At 40.1% G+C, this 20191-nt stretch overlaps 1 protein-coding gene across 1 annotated transcript; it reads right to left on the bottom strand.

Annotated features, from left to right (window-relative positions):
- Nucleotides 1-5573: 5573 nt before the first annotated feature.
- wnt3a (wingless-type MMTV integration site family, member 3A) lies at nt 5574-18812 on the bottom strand. Its single transcript, XM_026150682.1, has 4 exons — nt 18640-18812; nt 13699-13940; nt 8377-8642; nt 5574-8279 (listed from the first exon to the last, which is right to left on the bottom strand). The coding sequence occupies exons 1-4, from the start codon at nt 18759-18761 to the stop codon at nt 7800-7802; spliced, it is 1110 nt and encodes a 369-aa protein (XP_026006467.1). The 5' UTR covers nt 18762-18812; the 3' UTR covers nt 5574-7799.
- Between the last annotated feature and the right edge of the window lie 1379 nt (nt 18813-20191).

Raw genomic sequence — 20191 nt, 5'->3', positions numbered from 1 at the left:
TGAAAGGTGGACTAATGAGTGATTGTGTGGGCCTCCAGCTCACGCTGATCTGGACCCCTTGTTAACCTAGATGCTCAGCACTCAATTACCAACTCATCTTACAAAAGCAGATCTAAACACATGTGGCTTCTTCGACAAGCACTGATGAGGCAAAAGTGATCAGGGTTGGTATGCATACACATGCCTGTAGTGCATTAGTCTCCCCATATCCCCCCCCCCCCAATGTTATCAGCCCAGCTTGACTAATGTTCTCTTGTAAGAACAGAGGTGACAAAATTCCTTTGTGAGCTTCAACAATACAAACAGGCACTTCAAAAGGGGATGAGGCTGCTTTACAGCTGTCACATCTCTTCTCGTGAAGGCTGCCCTCTTTAGAAATCTCTCAGATAAGCCATCATCCTCATCGAATGCAGGTGACACGCATTCCCCTTCGGGTGTTGATGTTAGGATGTTTCAGCATGGGAACAAAAACACATTTTTTTCTGTAAAAGATGATTTTTCTCTTCTCGTGATTCGAACGTTTATCCAAAAGTGGCAAAAAGTGACTGCTATTGTGTGATACGCAACACGTTAAATCTTTATTTAGAATTTAGTGGGTGAGGTGTTGGGTGAGGTGTGAGTGCTGTCAGGGTTTATTTATTTAGAAAACAGAAGTGAGAGCCATTATCACCTCCAGGGCATATGAATACATTACTTAATATACATTTCAATAGTCTGTGATATCAAGACGAGACTTATGATGTGTGTCTTAAATTCATTCATTGGCTGTCAGGCCCTGTAGCAGTACACCACAAATGTTTCTAATATCCATACATATAAAATAGTTTAACGTCTGTTCTACATCCGCACGCGCTGCTATGTTAAATGCGTGAATCCAAGGGAGTGATCTGAATCCAGAGAGAAGAACACCCAGACATCAAAAGACCGGCTTCAAAGTCAGTTACATAATGAAGCGCCCACACACTTCACTCTTCTCTGTAGCTCAATTTTGGTCTGTCACCTCTGCTGTGTACGGCCTACAAAGAACAGCTTTGAGAATCATTCTTTAAAGCGACAAGCTTTGCCCCAGAACATTTCAGGTTCAAATTCTGATTTGCTAAGTTTCTAAGATTTAAATCTACCTTTAAATATATTTCAAGACAGATCAAAGATCAAATTGAGCGTATCACAATAAGGAGTAATAATCCCGACTTATAGCTGAGCATTTGTGATTCTTGTGTTGGAATAAAGATCAAACAGATGCAGAATGAGGAAAACAGAAACTGGCTGTAACCAAAGTGTGACTTCTGTGGGAGTATTTGCATTGTGTCATGAGAGTGTGGGCCTTTGCGCTGCTCTGCTGCATATATGTCGCTCTGGTCTCCTCACAACAACATGGCTTTATTGAGATGCATGCAGCGGTCTCGACTGAATGCCAGGGTGAAACTAAGGACAAAAACTAAAAAGAGGACACTGATTGCAATTAGGTCCATTGTCTTCCATTTATATGGTTATTGGGTGGCGGCACTTGCAGTCTGGTCGCGTCAAAGTTCTCACAGTCAGGATGCCATCTCACTCAGTGCAGCTTCTGCAGCCTCCTCTGACAACTATCTGCTAACAATGTTCATCTCACTTGTGTGACAAAGCAGCAAGGAGGGTCTGACTGAAGGGGCTATTTCCTTAAACGAAAGCACACTGTTGCTGCAGGGCCCGAGTTTCTGTTCATCCTGTGATGTGTTTCATGTTCTCTACTCATTCGCCTATTGAGCTGGTGTGAAAAATGTCAAAGGTTGCATTGTGGAATGAGCTGCCGACACCCTCCAGGCCGTTAGATAACTCCTGAACCTGGCTGGCTCCCAGGTTCATACACAACAGAGTTTTCAACTTGTCTTTATTCATTTTCAGTCATGGGGAGGGGTTTAGAAGCTGCAGCACTCTAATGAGTGTCTGAGTGCACCCGCGTAATGAGTTAAACTGGGACAGAAAGCTTAAAATATAGCTCGATGTGGAGGTGAGCACACTAGTAAATTCACATGAATGACAACGGAAGGGTATCACTTTTTTGTGGTGCTTCCACTCTGGAGGGGGTGTGTATCAATCTTTCTGTGTGATAATAGGGTTAGATAGCACTGAGACCTGGCCTCTGGTGGTGACATTGTTGCCGGGCTCAAAGACTATCAGGGGTCCAGCAGCTGAGCTGGAACACTGGTGGGCTCTATTCACACCCAACTCCTAATCTATCTTGAGATAAGGTCTTTCTCCTCAACAAAGCTCCATCTTATTCTAAACTCTCATTACTAAGAATTTTTTTTGCCATTATTGTTTCTTAAAAAGCACAGCTGGCCTCTGCAGTTTCTCAAAGGAATCAAATTATGAGTCCAGCCTTATTTTTTCTTCTTTTGTCCCACAACAAATCCAAAGCCTGTGGTTGGGCATTAGGATCTGAATCTATTGGTGTTTATGACTAACTCAACATACCAATTTTTAATTTTCTGCTTAAAAGATAAATCTATCTATCTATCTATCTATCTATCTATCTATCTATCTATCTATCTATCTATCTATCTATCTATCTATCTATCTATCTATCTATCTATCTATCTATCTATCTATCTATCTATCTATCTATCTATCTATCTTTCACTTTTATCTTTGATAATGGGTTGGCATTTTCCCAAGGGCCAAAATGAGCACATGCCCCAATAAGTCTATGAAGAGATAAAATTAATCTAGAGAGTCCCAGTCCAATCTGACCCTTTGGGGAAATGAATTGGCCGCCCCTGTTTTAGAATAGAATAGCCTTTATTGTAGTTGTACATGTACAACGTAATTCAGAGTGCTCTACACCAGTTGTGCATGTTTTTACAGTTTTTCTCAGTCGCTTTGGTGCGTTCCTCAGAACACCACTAACATTTGCACAGCAGTTAGTGCATTTCCCAAAACAATTAGTGCAAACTGCAAAACCTAGTGGATAGCCTGCAAAAGCACGTCACATGCACAGAATTGATTATCCATACCTCAAAAGCAAGTATCCATGTCAATGAAACTGTCAGTGCCATCAAAATGAAAAGTCTTGACACCATCTTTATGAACAAGATAGTCAAATGGCATTGTCATGTTTCCACTATGACAGTTTATAATTTCAGTGTTTCCCATTGCAAAAACAATTGGTGACACCTGAAAATGCTGACGACAGCACTATGGCCTACCTGTACAGCCATCTGAAATGTGCAGTAAAGTCACTGTAGATGTTATGGGAGTCTTGGGAGTAACTGAGACACTGAATACGTACGTTTCACATTTCCATTGTGTAGAAGTGTTTGTAATCCTACAGAATTGTGCAAAAGAAAAATATGCTACAGTCACTTGTTCACTGTAGAATACATGTAAACATAAAATCACCCATTTGGTAGAGCTGTGCACTAATGTGAACAATAAACAGCACATGTAACAGTGCAGTAAATCATTCTGGCACATCCAGACGTTCCTGTCTGTCTGGCCACATATTTTCATCTACATCACAACAGATGTTATCCCTCGCAATGCAGCGAGGAAAGTATCTCCTGGAGTGGCGAATCCATCCTCTGCAGGACCCTGCTGTGATGTCGTCACATGCTGCATCCATGGCTTCTAGCAGGGCCATTTGCTCATGTGGATGCCGGTCATAAACTTTCCACCTCCAGGCAGAGAAAAACTCCTCTATTGGATTAAGGAATGGGGAATATGGAGGGAGATATTCAACCAGAATTCTGTCATGTGCTGCAAACCACTCTCTGACCTGATGGGAGTGGTGAAAACGGACATTATCCCAGACAACAACATACTTGCTGAGTTGGCCTCCACCTCTCTCATTCTCAGGGACTAGGTCCCTGTAAAGAGTGTCTAAAAATGTCAGGAGATGTTGGGTAATGTATGGACCAAGAAGGGCGATATGGGTGAGGACGCCGTTGTCTGAGATGGCTGCACACATGGTAATATTCCCTCCGCGCTGACCAGGGACTTCAGTGGTTGCCCTCTGTCCAATGCGATTTCTTCCACGCCTTCTGCCTTTGGCCAGATTGAAACCTGCCTCATCAACATATATGAATGTGTGCAGTGCTTCCCTGGCTTCCAGCTCCAGTACACGCTTTAGAGAGAGACAGAAATGCAATGTCACAATATGCCTGTGTACAGTAACAAACAGTAATGCATGCATTTAGTAAAACACATTGTAGAGTATGTGCTGTGGAATTGCAAGTGTACTGCATGAAACTACGAAGTACTGTAAAACAGTTTGCAGTGCAGAACATAGAAGACCAGCTTTACCTGCACATACTGGTGACGGATCTCCTTCACCCTGTCAATGTTTCGTTCAAATGGCACTTTATACAATTGCTTCATGTGGATTTCATTTTTCTTGAGTACTCTGTCAATTGTTGAAATTGAAACAGATTCAATATTGCCAAATACCGTGTAATTCTCTATGACAGCGCTTTGTATGTCTCTCAGCTTTATTGCATTGTTTGCAATGACCATTGCACAAATGGCTTCTTCTTGCTGTGGGGTAAAAAGGGGCCCTCTTCCGCCTCCGCGAGGTTATCTTACAATCCTATGTGGTGCAGAGTGAACTTTTTGTGAAATTGCAAATACAGTACAGTAACATGTGATGTGTCTGAGATGGCACAGTACAGTACAGTGTATTACTGTTTGCATACCTGTTTTCCCTACGGAATGTTTGAATGATTGAACTGACAGTAGTTCTTCCAATATTGGGTTGCACCCTTCGACCAGACTCCTCCATGGTGAGGCCGTGATTGACAACATGGTCCACAATTGTAGCCCTTATTTCATTAGGAATCTGCCTATTTCTGCCTCTTCTCCCTCTTCCCCTTCCCCTTCCTCCCCGCATCCTCACCCCTCTTCCACGGTGCTGACCTTCCATTTTGTGTCACAGAAGTGTAGAAATGGTACACACTAGCTCCTGCGCAGTTTATATATGCTTGCCAATTGGGGATTCACAGGATTCATCCATAATTGACAGTGAACAAGTTGTTTGTCATTGGTTACAACTAAACTTTCACACGCCTCCTCATGAGTGACAGCTGTAATTCACCTGAGATCAATTGTTCAATTTCGGAGACATTTCCAGGAAAAATGATACAGAAAGGTATAAGATTTGCTTGACAGATGGCCAATATTTGGCATGTGATAACTAGTTCAACAATTTTGTGTGTGATGACTCAAGCAATGGATGTATGACTATTAGTTTTATTGGGAACGACTATTCAGCATCCATAGGTATGATTACTTTTGACTGACATGACATAAGCAAATGGAAATGTCAGAAAGCAGCAGGGAAATGTATGGAAGCAACTGATTCATGTCCAAAATCATTTGAAGTTTGTTCAGAGAGAGGAGAAATTGCTACTATGATGTGCACAAATGACTGAGTGTTGTGGAGGTTGAACTAATAGTTATGAGAATTTCAATTCCGATCTGAGAAACGCACCAAAGCGACTGAGAAAAACTGTAATAAAAATCTTCAACCACAGAAAAAGAAACATTGTCTCTTTTTTTTCTTTTTTAAAATATTTTTTTTTTATTTTGGTGTTACAGAGTTAACGTTTAGAAATCTACTACAGGCAGTAGGACAAACACCTGTATCCAGTCAGTGGAACAACAGAGATGAGGTAAAAAGGCTACAAGTTACAAGTCACACAACACCATTTCAAAACATGTATTTCCGCAAATATATACTTTTAATTACTAATATGTACATAGCATAAAATAAATAATTATAAAAAAACATCGGCTTTTAGAAATTCATAAAAACACAGAACTAGTTTGTACAAAACTTTGGATTTAAAGACTTAACAAAAACAAATTAGAACGAACCAAATTATCCATACAGGCGATCACTCACAGAAAAAGTGTACTGTAACAGCTCTTTTAGTATGAATGCTGGTTGTTGCGTAGTTTGCTAAAAATGATCTAAAATGTGAAACTGGTTATGGCTGTTTATTGATATTTTCAGTCGTGACGTTATCGAATCCTGGGTGGGCATTTTTGAATTAAACGCGCACGCCTGAGACGTAGCATTACATTAGCTGTAAACATTAATGAGAAACTCTACACACTCCTCCACAGTGGAGGCGATCAGTGAAACGCACTTTTCATAAACTTTGTGTAACTTTCTGTCTCAGCTTTCAGTAGTTTTATATTTTCCACGTAAGTAAAAAAAGAATTTTTATTTTGTATTTCTTCTCAAATTAAGAGAGCACAACATGTTTCATCTTAGCCCTGGTGTTTTAGCATGACTACAAGGTAACAGATGACTAAAATAACATATTAAACTCTATTCTGGTCTATTTGGTTAAACTGTATGCAAAAATTAGTAAAACTTCACTTTTTTTTTTAACCCAAACTACTTATAATAGATTTCTTTCACAGAAAGAATCAATACATGCCAAAGAATACACATATTAAACAGACAGACGAGGACAAACTGTGTGTAAGGACCTAAACACGTACACATATTATCGTAGCAGCATTAAAACAAAGGAAGTATTGATAGTTTCAGTGATGCTGCTTGTTGTTTAGTTTGGGAACAAAAAGCCACGGCTGAGGATGATCGCATACACACGTTTTGGTCATCACATTACTGCAAATTACACTGCAATATTGAGAGCTTATAAAATACAGCTTTGTCTGCTTTCTTTTTTTGCTTTTTTAAATTACCATTTGTGCTGTGTTTACCAGGGAGTATGCTTCTATTTGATTAAATATTATATTATATGTGTATATGGGAATACACCTTTAATAAATAACAGCTTTCCCCACACCGAGTCACGTGGCACATCACTAATACTGTTAAGAATAAGGAGAACATGCTTCATATTCATCAATGGTACTGACTATCACAGCCTCATGCGGTGGATGGGGAGGCTCTTTTCTGGTCTTTGGTCATAACTCTTGATGGTTTTTTTGATCCAGGTGTTCTCTGGCCTTTCAGGAAATGTGCAGACTGCGTACTATATTCTCGTTTTGCCGACGCTTGTTGGATGTGGCTTCCTTTCTACTCGCGAATAAAATTAGTGGTTTAAAGCAGATATTAACTGGTTAGCTTAAGAGATTGAGAATGTAAACACATCACAGCAAACAACTACATTCACTCAGGTGCAAGTGCATTCTTACCCAAACATCAGTAACATATAACACTTTGTAAAAGAAACACTCACGCACACAATGATCGTGTTAGTGTTCAAAAATACGCAAATAAAGTAGTCATGTCGAGGAGGAGAAAACATGCTGTTGAGTGTCTGATCATGTGACCTGCTCACAACTCTTGTTACTTTTCACTGCAAAAACAAGCGATGATTACACACTGAAGGAAACGTTCACTTTCAACGAAATGCCTTTTTTTAATGTTTTTTTTTTTTTGCCTTGCAGATTTGAAAGCATTGGTAGTGCTGGACTATTCTTGATTAAAAGTAACTACACTGGGAAAAAAATCACCAATATGGTGTTTGTCAAGTTCTCCTTTCCTACATCAGGACACCTTTTTCATGCTCGGTAAGGATATCAACATTATTGCCATCATCACAACTATCCATCCATCAGGGTGACGTTCGTGGACTTTGACACCTACTCAGCTGTTTCAGTTAATTTAGGCAGAGACTCACTCTTTGTAGCATCAAAACAAAAACACGAGGCAGTTGTGTCTTTGTCCGCGCACATGTCACAGAGCTTTACAGTCTCTCTGGTCTTGCAGGTGGGAATCTGCATTTCTTCTTCAACCCAGTGAAGTCATTATGTTTTGGTGAGAAAAGACAAAAACCTCTCTATTTGCAGGTGTGCACATCGTACACCCTCACGCACTCTTGACAGCTGACATAGCAGCACCAGTGGAAAATACAGTGACACTTCTCCTTTCTTTTCTCAGTCCTCGTGTTGTGACCTCTGCCGCAGCACAAGAGGTCACACCCGTCTATGCCGTGGGACGTCAGGTTGCAGATGCGATCCCGAGTGCCAAAGGAGCCGGTCTCAGGATTGGGGTCACAGAAATTGGGTGAACTTTCATAATAAACCAGGTCACGCTCTGTAGGGGGTTTGAAGTAGTTGTACTTGGGTCTCAGGGTCTCCACCCATCCACGGGACTCCTTATGTTTCTCAACCACCATCTCAGAAGCGCTGTCATACTTGTCCTTCATGTAGTCCCCAACAACTCGGAAGTCAGGCTGAGACCACCAGCATGTCTTGACCTCGCAGCTGCCAGAGAGTCCATGGCACTTACACTTCAGAAACATGTTGTCGTTGAGAGACTACAGATTAAAAAAAATAAAGTTTAGTTAATATAACTTTTAAAAGCAGAAGAACTGCTACCACAGACACAGCAAAAACATGAATAAGAGAACTAACCACTCTCCCTGCTTCATTGTTATGGCGGTTCATTGCTGAGCGTGCGTCAGGCCGATTCTCTCTTGCATCAGCAAACTCCCGGGACACCATGCTTCCAAACTCCAAATCCTCACTGCAGCCACCCCACTTCCAGCCCTCACCAGGGGGGCCTTTGTGACGTGTATCACATCCACAGATGTTGGCTGAACCCTCGGCACAGGCACGGGTCACCGCAAACGCCACTCCCGCTGAGGCAATAGCGTGAACAAAAGCTGACTCTCGAGTGGCTGGAAAGACAAAGACAGACAAGCATCACTTGGATAATGTATCTCTTGAGTATTTCCAGAATTCAATTTATATTAAATTTAAATAAAAATGAATAAGAAAGATATAGCTTTAATACATAATATATAATATATACAATGTGTAAATTTAATAATATGTAAGATATGCTGGCAGCAAACATCTTCAACCAAACAAAACAAGAAAGCATCAAACAAACTAAGTAGACCTTTACTCCTGTCTGCTGCTTGTATTTGGGTTGTATCTACTATATCGCAACAGTGTGTGGGTTAATTTAACCAGACATCAATCGTCCTGTCTCTAAATAAGGCCAGCAAGGCCTCTACGTCTCTGTCTGACATAGCTAACTGATGAGTCAGAGGGATCAGGATCTTCCAGAGAGATGAGAGGAAGAGACGGGCCTGACAGGCCTATAATTAAGAGACTCAATTAAGCTTTTGAAAGGTTAGGAAACAGCCTCACACTGAGGGGACAGCTCATAGACACAACATGGAGATGGGTCTTTAGCGAACAGATATACCATTCCAAAAAGGGAAAGACTTTCCTTCTATCCTTTCCTTGCTGCTTTAACATGAATCATTAGACGGAGTGTTTGCTTTGAATATATGTACTTGTATGGTCTTGCAAAAACACAAGCAAAGACAAAGAAGGAGAAGAGACAGGATGAAGTGGAAACTTCAGGAGTAAACATGAACTGAACACACTAAAGATAAAAAAAAAGAGTAAAAGAAATGGTTTAAGATCAATATTGAAATCTTGCGCTGTCTGCGTGAGATGTGTTTGAGTATGTGTTTGATAGAAACAGTGCACGTTTCTGTCTGAAGAACAAAAAATGATAAAGAAAGAAAGAAAAGAAAAAAAGTAAAGGCATATAAAGCTGAGGGGAGAACGAGCTCCTCCCTTACAGCAGGTTCCAACCAGTTCCAGGACTAAAGGGCATTAGAAACAATGATGCAAGAGAAAAGGTCTACTGGCATCCCTCACCACCCATTTCATTACCACTACTGTATACACACAAGGTTACTAATGTTCAAATATATTTGAACTAATGCTCTCCTTCCTCAAATCCCACTTTGTGAATCCAACACGTTTCTTTTTATTTGGTGTTGTTTCATTTTCGTGAAAAGTCAAAGTAGCCAAAGACTGCGCCATGAAGGAACTGTCTACAGTGATTAATTACACATCACCATGCTTCATCTAAAGCTGACTGAGCATGAGCTTTGTGTTTTCAGTTTGAGTGAATATCTAAGGTGTTTGGCTTACATTAAATCTGAAGTGACTTAGAAAACAGATTTAATTTCAAATGCCGAAAAAGGATTTTGGAACTAACATTTGTGTCTGAAAATATCTTTGAACATACTTCTGTGCTACTAAAAAAAGCGCACAGCCATCAGCATAGATATTCTGTGAACTTGTCATAGAATTATGTGAGGGGAGTGCAATGTTGTGGTAAAATAGTCAGTGGAGAAGGATTGAAGCACACGAAAAATATCCTGGCATTTCTGTGTGAAATAATAGATTTCTTATATAGTATTTACAATTTTCACAAGCTACTTTACAAGATCTTCACAAAGCCTGGTGTTATCAAATGAATAAGCATTCAAGAAAATGGAAATATCTCTAAAATTTTGAAGAGCTTTGCTGAAAATTTGCCCCATTTGCCCCACCTGCAAGCTTCTGATTCATCAGATTACCTTTTTTGTTGATATTGACTATAAACATACAACACATTCTAAATTTAGTTTCGATGGTATGGTATCACTGTTCGTGTGTGGCCCATTTATACATGACAGTAAAAACTCACTGGAAGGTACTAATGAAAACTTAATCAGAACAATCACCCATTTTTTTAAACGCGTGTTTTCATTTGGATTTAAATCCACCTCTGACAGCATTCACTGTACCTGGAAACTCCACCTGTGACATTAGCTCCACTGCTTTTCCTTAGTTTTATGACCAATTTGTGGTATTTCTTCTCAGACAATGCTTTTCCACCAAACTTTGCCAGACTCTGGCAGGCCAAGCGGTCCCTACAACCTGCTGGGGGGTTGAATCCCCTATTGTGTTGCCACTGTCACGCTGTGTTAGTCCCACAATAGCCCCAGATATTTTATATGAAATTTGCCCTGGCTAGTGATTAGTGGGGACCAAGTTAAGTCATAGCAACAGAGAACTATGCATTGGCTGGACCCTGCTTGTCGGCAGACAGGGAAATCCCTATTCAAATGGTTTAATAAAACAATCTAAAGGGCGTGTGAATGGGGAAAAGCACTTTTTCTCCTGCTTAATCTCATGGTTGCGAAGATATTGTGCTCTGAGCAGTGCCCAGCGGGGAGTGGGGCTAAGGTCCCCCCATCAACTCCATTTACCACATCCCTTCTTTCTTTCTTGCACAGAGTTAATGATATACTGGTGAGCCAGCTTCCCTCCCCCAGCATGGAGAGACATACGTCTCATGAAATGCAGGGACCTTTTGGCTCATCCTAAATAGTTACTCTTTCTCATCCTCAGGTCATAGGTCACAACCCACATCCCCTGGCCTTTTCCTGGTTAGTTTAGATGGAACTTAATAATTTAGATCAATTTAGGTATCTGTATTTCCTGGCAAACAAAGCATCCTGCCCAGTGCAAACGTGCCCACAGTGAATGAAGACAAGCTAGAGCTACAATAGTGTCAAACTTTTCAGTATCGCTAACAAATTACATAATAGGAATTTCCAGTGAACTTCATTATCTTCAAAAAGAAAAATGACGGTGCATTGACTTCCTGTACGGGTGTTAAGACTTGTGAAACTGTGACTGTCCACTTTTTATAGCAAAGAAACCTAATCCCATCACATGAGTCATAAACTGGAAACTGATTATACCCATATAGCATTCAGGTTTTCTGTAAATACCAAGAATGCCGAAATAGCTCTGGGATTGGCTCTGCAGACTGAGGAACACCTGTGCAGCTTTCTATTACCTTTCATCACAGGCAGATTCCAGTGGTGCATGTTTTGACACTTTAGTTAATGTAAATTAATGAGCACTGACGCAGACATAGCCTGGAGGCAGGGGTGTGGAGAAAAAAAGAGGTTTAGACCATGTGTAAGGAGAGAACATGATATAAGATATGCTTTTTTCTAAAGTAATAATACTCTTAGATGAGTGTTTGTGTGGTCAACTAATGTATGCTCACATTGAGTAAGAGCATTTTTATGTGCATATAGTTTAATGTAACCCATTAAACTTATCTTCAAAATGCACAACCTGTTCATTTCAATTGATTTTTTAGTTGTAGTTCAACTCCGTTTACTACATTGCCTTCTTTTTTGTAAAGGCTTTACTCCTTTAGTCCCTCTTAATCCACTTCTTTAAAACAAACTTCTAATGTTCTCAGTGGAGTTGAAGTGGACACGGGCAGTGATGCACTGAACTGACAGTAACTAAGCCTCTGTAGCAAATAAAGGTGCCTACTCTTCCTTTCAAATCTGGCAACAAAAAGGAAGGAGGAAACTGACTAACAAGAATCTGAATTTCAGACAAACTGACACCAGTGAGGACAATGGCCTGGTTGCATGGACAAACACTAGCATCAATCAAATCCAATGAAATGGAAGCTCTCTCCTACTAAGTCCTATCAAAGGCCTGTGAGCCCCTGAGCTACTCTCCTCAGCCTTTGACAAAGGCACTTAATCCAGCCACTTTGACCTCTCACATTATTAAGGGCCTGAGTGACCTTAATCCAATCAAAATGATTTACTAGAGCCCAGTAGCCGCCTTCTCTTTCCAGTCAGCACCCCTGCAATTTAGGCCTGGGAGGGGATGCAGAGGGAAAGACGTGGTGGCATTTTGCACCACAATAGCAGTGGGATTGAGAACCCCATATCGTTAGCCACCTACTTCAACTCCAGCCTCTTCTATCAACTGGCTCAAGAGTTTATTAAAAGCAATTGCCCTACGTGACCCCCGGCCCCCTTGTGTTTACATCAGTCTTCCGTAAACTAGATGACGAGTTTGGATCACGACCCTCAGCCACTGGGGCCTGCATGGATTCTTGATTTTAACTCATTTCAGAAATCAGGAAGAAGAATTCATCTATCCAATCAAAGTGTGAATCTGATGTTTTGGGAAACAGTCTCATTTGCTTTCCTGCTGGGAGATGGAATAAAGTAAAAAGATCACACTTATGTCTGCACACTAAATATTGCACTAGCCCCTCATTAATTACTAAGAAATATTTCACTCTTTAAAATTTTTATTATGATCAACTGCATTAACTATTAAATATACACATATATCATCTTTCTTTCTTTCTTGGTTTTATGGCTAGTTTTCTGGGCAATGGGGATTTCTCTTGCCTGAGCTCATGATTAGACACATGCCTGAAAATTATCACTGCATAAGCTAAAATGTATTTTGGAAAACCTCTATGCTTCAGTTCAGTTCATCTCTTGGGTAAAGTACATCAGAAGAAAATACCAGCAATCACAGGGGATCCCCTCCTAAAGAAAACTCCAACAAGACAGAACTCACTCGACTTAGGCTAGTCGTGTACATCGTTGCATGCATGCAGACCCCCGAGACTTGTTCAGTCTAAAGTCTATTTAAACAAGGATTTGAATCAGCATAATGAATGATGCATGCTGGGAGTGCAGCTCTTCTAATGCAAATATAAGACAAAGGGAATATAGAATTGTTAATGGGAGAGTTAATCAGGAGAGAGACATGATAAGTCACTTTTATTGCTCTTTTTTTTCAGTCGGTTTAAAGAGCTAAATACTTCCAAGAACTTTGCAGAGATTAAGACATTCTCAAATACATATTCAAAGACAGTGGAGTCATCATAAGCTAATAATACTACTTTACTCTGGTCATCTTTTCCTGTCAAAGAAAGGCATAGTTTGTTTTTCTTTCTGCAAAAAGTGTTGCCTACTTTTTACTGATAAGTGGCATTTCTTCAAGAAAATATCTTTATAGACTTAAGGACTCTACAAATTGTTATTTTTTGACAGAAAAGTAGCAGGAAAGAAAACTCTGTGTGCTTTGTAACATTACCTTTATCTAACACTGGACCAAAAATGGCCAGACTGTCATTGATCGTGGTGCAGTTCCAGCGTCGGCCTCTGAACTGGTGCTGACACTCCTGGATGCCAATCTTCACCCCCTCAGCCACACTCGGCATGATTTCCACATAGTTCCGGCAGAAACGCAGCTGCTTGGGCACTAGGCCTGGTATGCTGCCACAAAGGATAGGTTGAGTGCCCAGTGATGAGTACTGGTGGCCGACTGCTAGTGACCTACAAGCAGAAAGGAAGTCGTGTTGTCAGTGCATTTGGATAATTATATCTTATCTGTCTGCATCTTTATCTACTGATATAACACCACTCAAGTGGGGGACTAATTTCCCTCCTGGTGCAGTGTAATTTTACGTCTGAGTACGTTTGATTGTGTGTGTTTATTTTTCTGTATCAGATGCTACCATTAGACATCCATTCTTTATCCCTTCAACTACCCTCTCTGCAGGCACCTGGCCTTTGTGTGTATTGAAATTGCAGCCCTGCAGTCTCAGAAGCAGGCAGTGTTTCTGTTTAAGATGAAAGTCCGTTATGCATCCAGAGGTCTTCATAGACCTTAAGCTGACAACTTGGAAAACTGCACCTTGTTATTAACTGTCCGCACACTTAACAGGCCTTCAGCTTAGGGTAATAAGAGTGCAAACCCTACGCTGAAACTTCAGAGAGTGTATTAAGAGTAACGCTGAACCTCCCCTCCTTTTTTCTTTTGAGGAAGGTATTCTGGGATACAACAAGTGCAAACTTGGTTCACTGATTACATCTCTCTCTCTCTCTCTCTTGCTCTCTTTGTGCCTGTATTGCTTTCTCTTTGTCTTTATTTTCTGTGTCCTCTCAATTAAGACTTTTAGCAGGTAGTAATCACAGATATTGGATATCCATTTTATGAATGACCCATTTTTAAGAAGGACTTAAAAAGACGCTGCAGGGTGCTTGCATGGCCATGTTTTGGAATTTCCGCATTGCACAAAAGGCATACTGATTTATGCCATTTTGTTTAAAATTTTATATAGTTTTCTTAGAATTCTAACCAAGCAGTGCAAAAAGTGTTGGAGGCTGATTCGATTTGTCTTTAGCCTAAAAACAGCAAAGCTCTGCCCCTCAATGACTTAAAAAACAGATTTCCAAAGCAAATCAAATATTTACTTCCGGCTTCTAATTCTTCTCTTCTACCAATATAAAAGCAGTTAACAGGTTTGAATTTGGATTCTGAACTCTCCATTTAAATACATTTGATTATATATATATATATCTATAAAAATTAATAAATTGGCCGGGATAAGCTGGATAGAAGCATGGATGGAAAACAGATGGATGAAAATGACATTTTTTCTTTTAATGCATGAATAACTGGCCTGCAGTAATTGCCTTCTGTGGTAAATTATCAAATCAGCACTTTGACTCTTTCATAATGGCACAGAACAGCCAAATTACTGAATAGCACAGTTCCTGTTATCTTTGGCAAATACCTTTTGGAGTAGCTACAAAGTAGCTTGCTGGCAATCAAGACAAGCCCTTAATTTACATCAACTGTCTATTAAGGACTGAACGCTGGAAGGAGTGTTCAGTTTGTCATCCCCTGGGCGATGCTGGAGTCATAATGGTTAATGTAGATTCTCTATAAATGCAGCTTAAGAGCAGGTGTGCAGTGTTTTGCTTTGCAGTTAGCTCACTATCTGCTGACCTGTTCACTGCTGTTCAAGGACTAATCGCTGATCAAAACAAGATTACCAAATTCCTGACTTTGGCCCTCAGGCAGGGTTTTTTTTAACCTGAAGAAAAGAAAGAGCCTCACAGTCAAATGACCCCACATGTTGACGGTTTCTGATGGCTTTCATCGTACCAACCTTTAATACCTCAATTAGGTTTTACATTCAAAGGTTGATTTTCAGCTCTCTGTAATTATTAAGGATGTCTGCCAGGTGTCAAAGGTGCTCCTGAGCCATGAACTGACCCAATGAGTTACTCCTGTTATTTCTCCCAAGAAAACATCAAAGCAATGAGTCACATTGGTTTCAACAGAATTTCTTGCCTAATTTCTACAGACTACACCAGCCTAATTCATCATAAATGAGACAGCCAGTAAGTGAGCAATGGCATGCTAAAAACCTCTTCAGAACATATCGCATTTATCTGCCTTTTGTCTGCTACAAACAACAATACACAAGGCAGTTTCCTACTACAATTGACCTCTTTTTTACTGGTGAAAGTTCATCAGCCAAAGAGAACTGGTACAGATGTTCAGGTTAGGAGCAGAGCTCTCTTTTTTTTAATGGATTTGAAGGGAGTTGTCAGTTGTAGCTCTTTCTCTGTCTCTTCTTGAACCTGCATTCAAATTTTTTTGGCAAGTGTGCATCTCAACAGCAGGTAATCATGAAGGTCAGTGGCAATATCATCTTGGGAAAACCAGCAACTTTAAAGGTCCTTGTACTCACACCAATGAGGGTCAGCAGAGGTATTTCTGCCCTGTCACTGTCTTGAACTGTACCCCACAAGCTCAATGTGAGTCAGTGTGCTTAGGCTGCTTGGCTCAAGAGTCTCCATGCCTGTCTCATTGGGGCTGAGTAATCCCTGCCACCTCTTTTCTGTGTTAGGAAATGGCCCGTGAGAGGCGGCGGGGCATGTTTCACCATGGATGATTTATGATTTTTTAAGAAGTTATTGCACAAAAGACTGTGTTGTTGGATACTAATTCCAACAACTATTTTAAAATACCTGCTGTATTATTTAGATTTTAGGTATTTATTGAGTCTTGGCAACTTTAATCTCTTTAATTCTTTCTAAAAAAAAAAGAAATCCACTGATTTTCTCCTGCTTTGCAGAGATGTTGCACATGTGATGTTTAGTACAACTAATGAGGAAACACAGGATTCACTCATGCTCTTAAGGCTATTGTTTTCAAAGGAGCACCTTAGTGATAACTGTTACAGATAAATTAAGCAAAATATATACGATGTATATGACTTTTTGCCTCAGTACAAAGTTTCCCCCACTCATCTAAGTTTATCCAGTACAGGTTTAATGCATATTTCAGCAAGCCCAAGCAGGGTGCCTTAGAATTACCACTTTACTTGTGGGCCCTGAGGCCTTGGAGCCGACTTTGACATCAAGAGAATATGTTTGGGAAAAGGAATGTGCGGCAAGCTTTCACCTCCAGGTATTTATCTTCTAAGGTGGGGTGGACCAGTGAAGAAGGTGGTGGGGTGGCGGGTGCAGCCAGGCTATGTCATGGCAGGTCGAGAATAGACAGACATGAACCTGTCTTAGTGCAGAGCCGTATCCCCAAGAACGACTGCGGTGCAGGGGTTGAGAGTGATGCAGCTCCCATGGCTGCTTGAAGGCAAGCTTCTGTCAGCAAAACATCGTAAGCTGCTTTTCACAGAAGGTCTAGATCATAGATGGCTGGCATGCTGTTAGCAAACGGAAAGACAATGCAGGCATGCTAAGTGCAATCCCAAAGGAACCACATTATTTGACTTGGGATGAGTTGCCATGAGACAGAAAAATCACTCAAGTAATCTTTCAAGTTAAAAAAAAGTTCAGCATTGTGTCAGGAATGAAAGAACTGAAAAGTGATTTCATGAGTTACTTTTGCACTTAGACATTATTTGTATAGGCGGGAGTGATGCAGCAAAATTTGCTTCCATTATGTTTACCCCTGTTGTTAGACCCTTCAATCACTGGCACCCTCCAAAATCAAACAATCAACACAGAAGTTAGCTCTGGGCTTGCTGCAGGGTTTCAGCTATGACAGAATGGAAAACTGTTCTTCCATTGTGTCATTCATAACAAGCTCCACAAAAAAAGAAGAAAGAAAACTCTTATGAAGGGTGAATTTCAAGGTTTTCCCTGGCTGTGTTTGCCAAAGTACCAAGAAAAAAAATGCAAAACTTTATCTTGCACTGGCATCAAATAAATAAAGTAAACCAAACATTCAATTACACTGGAAAAAAAAAAAAAAAAAAAAAAGTAGTTTGTGCAGTCCCCCCATCGCTCCATCCAGAGGGCCCACTTTTATATCAGGATTTCCTTCCAGCTGAGCATGTAATTAGTTTCTCATCAGTCTTACCACCAGGGGACCCATTAAGAAAAGTAGATTAAGCGTCCTCCAAATATTGAATGATTTATTAGAAATCAGGCAGATATATATATATATATATATATATATATATATATATATATATATATATATATATATATATATATATATATATGTGTATATTTCTGTGCTTTGATAACAGCTAAGACTGATGGATGAAGCTGAAATATTACAAAACAGCACAACATACCAAAATACAATAATCCTGTAGTTTTTTTTTTTAACTAATTACACTATCGTAATTTTAACGCAGCTCTGCTCTGCTTCATTAATGTCAGCGTCACGCATTTGGTTCTTTTTGGCATTTACATGGCAGAAAGACTGAAAACATGAAGTCGGGAGCTAAGTGCAAAAATGACAACACATGGCAACATACAATGACAACATCACCATCACCACGCTCGCGCGCGCACACAGACACACGCACACACTGGACGCACGAGCACACATAGACACACGCTTCCAAGCACATAAAGTTTGCACCTGCTGCATTCTGGAGATCAAAATTGCTCCCGATTTGCAAAGTTGCACGTTTCGTTCATCTCTTGCGTTTACAATTCAGCCCATCCTTTCGCCTGTATACTTTCGGTTTCCATGGGTTACTAAATGTCATTTTAATGACCCGATTAGAAAGTCACACTGTGCATGTCTTATAATATTATAAAAAGTAACGTTAAAAGATCACCGTCACCACACGCTAAAGCTCTGCAGCTGACAGACAAGCAGTCACAACTATAACAACTCAAAATTACAGGTCATCCACAATCCCCGCATGTTTTTTAATGTGTCACTTCTTGTCCGGGAAATAATGAAAATTAAACTTACCACCAGATAGGATAGCTTGCCATGACATGCGTAAGCCCACAGAGCAACAGGAAACATCCAAGGTATATCATCCTTAAAGTTTCGTAAAACATCTCAAGCAGAATGCCTACATGCGCACTCATCCGCGTACGGATTTTAACCGAAGTGCTAAGAAAAAAGAAAAGAAAAACAAAAGACGAAAACGAAGCTGCACTGGCAATTTTTTATTTCTCTTCTCCAAAAGAAAAAAAATGAAAGAAGAAAAATCAGAGGCAACTCTCTCTTTCGCGAGTGCTCGTGGCAGAACTCTCAGAGCCAAATATTAAAAGTTAAAAGCCGCTTGCTTTTTTTTTTTTTTTTTTTTTTTTTTTTTTAGGACCCAATCAGCAGGTATTGCCAAAGGGGGAATTCTGATGATATGTTCCCTCTGTTGCCATGTCAGGGAGCTTGAACTCAAACACCAGAATGAGCTAATTTTAAGATGTGTTTTAGTGCTCACTGAGAATTGCTCGGCATTAGCATGCAGCGTGTGTGTGATATATAATGTTGTTTAAAGGAGAGAGGGAGGGTCTGAAGGTTTTTAAATAGACATCGGAACCCCTGTGGATTGCGTAGCTATAACAACCTGTCCGGATTTCACTCCCTGGCTTGAAGCTTCTAAAATGCAGAAATAAATATGTGTGAATTGCTTCAGACCACAATTAAGCCTCTCCAGTCCTTTATGTGCGCCTCTTTGTCATGAATGTAAAATTAGAGGTTTGGAAGTGCTTCTAACAAGCTGAAGGGTTGGCTTAATTTAATAAATCTGGCCATAATAAAAAAAAATAGCAAAAACAAAATTTTATTTAAATTCCCTACAAATAAACAGCTAATATCTTTTTATATAGTTTAAAATCTGAAAAATATATAAAACCTCAGGATTTCTGTCAGCAGCATATAGTTTCTGAAATTGTAAAATGTGAAAACGATGCTCTAATTGTATTATTTATTTATTTTCTAGTTCTATTTTATCAGCCGATAAATTAGGCGCACCTTGGCGTTTAAAAGCCACTGATTAGCAACATTTTCTTTTATTCCCAAAAGGTATTACCTCATCCACTTCTAATGCTACACACTTAAGAATATTACTATCTGTATGATGAGCTGTCAGATTGCCATTCCAACGAAAATATCCGATAAAATTGGCCGCAACACTGACTCTAAAAAGCTGACTGTCGGTTTTTCCCTTCTCAGTGTCAAGTGGCTGTTGATAGCTGATATGAGGTGGACCGGTCTTTTATCTACAGGCAGTGATGCTTGTCGTTGGAGTTAAAAAAGGAAGAAAGGAAAAAGCTGCCTGTTGTGCAATATCAGAGGCTGGTGACGCGATACAGAGGGGGGAACAAATTCACTACTTCAAGTTTTAGTTAAGTTCAGTCACTTCAGTGTTTTAGTCAGCACCTGTCGTTGCTATGAAGATGATCGTAACTACGAGAGTAGTGAGTTCAGTTTCAGTAAACATCCACATGCATTATTATTGCTTTTTTTGGAATTTGGGGGGAATTTGTTCAACAACAGGAAAAATTAAAAAACT

The sequence above is a fragment of the Astatotilapia calliptera genome, chromosome 18 (genome assembly GCF_900246225.1).
Source record: "Astatotilapia calliptera chromosome 18, fAstCal1.2, whole genome shotgun sequence".
Taxonomy (NCBI): Eukaryota; Metazoa; Chordata; class Actinopteri; order Cichliformes; family Cichlidae; genus Astatotilapia; species Astatotilapia calliptera.
Note: the sequence above shows the minus strand (reverse complement) of the source record. Positions and strands in the feature narration are given on the sequence as shown.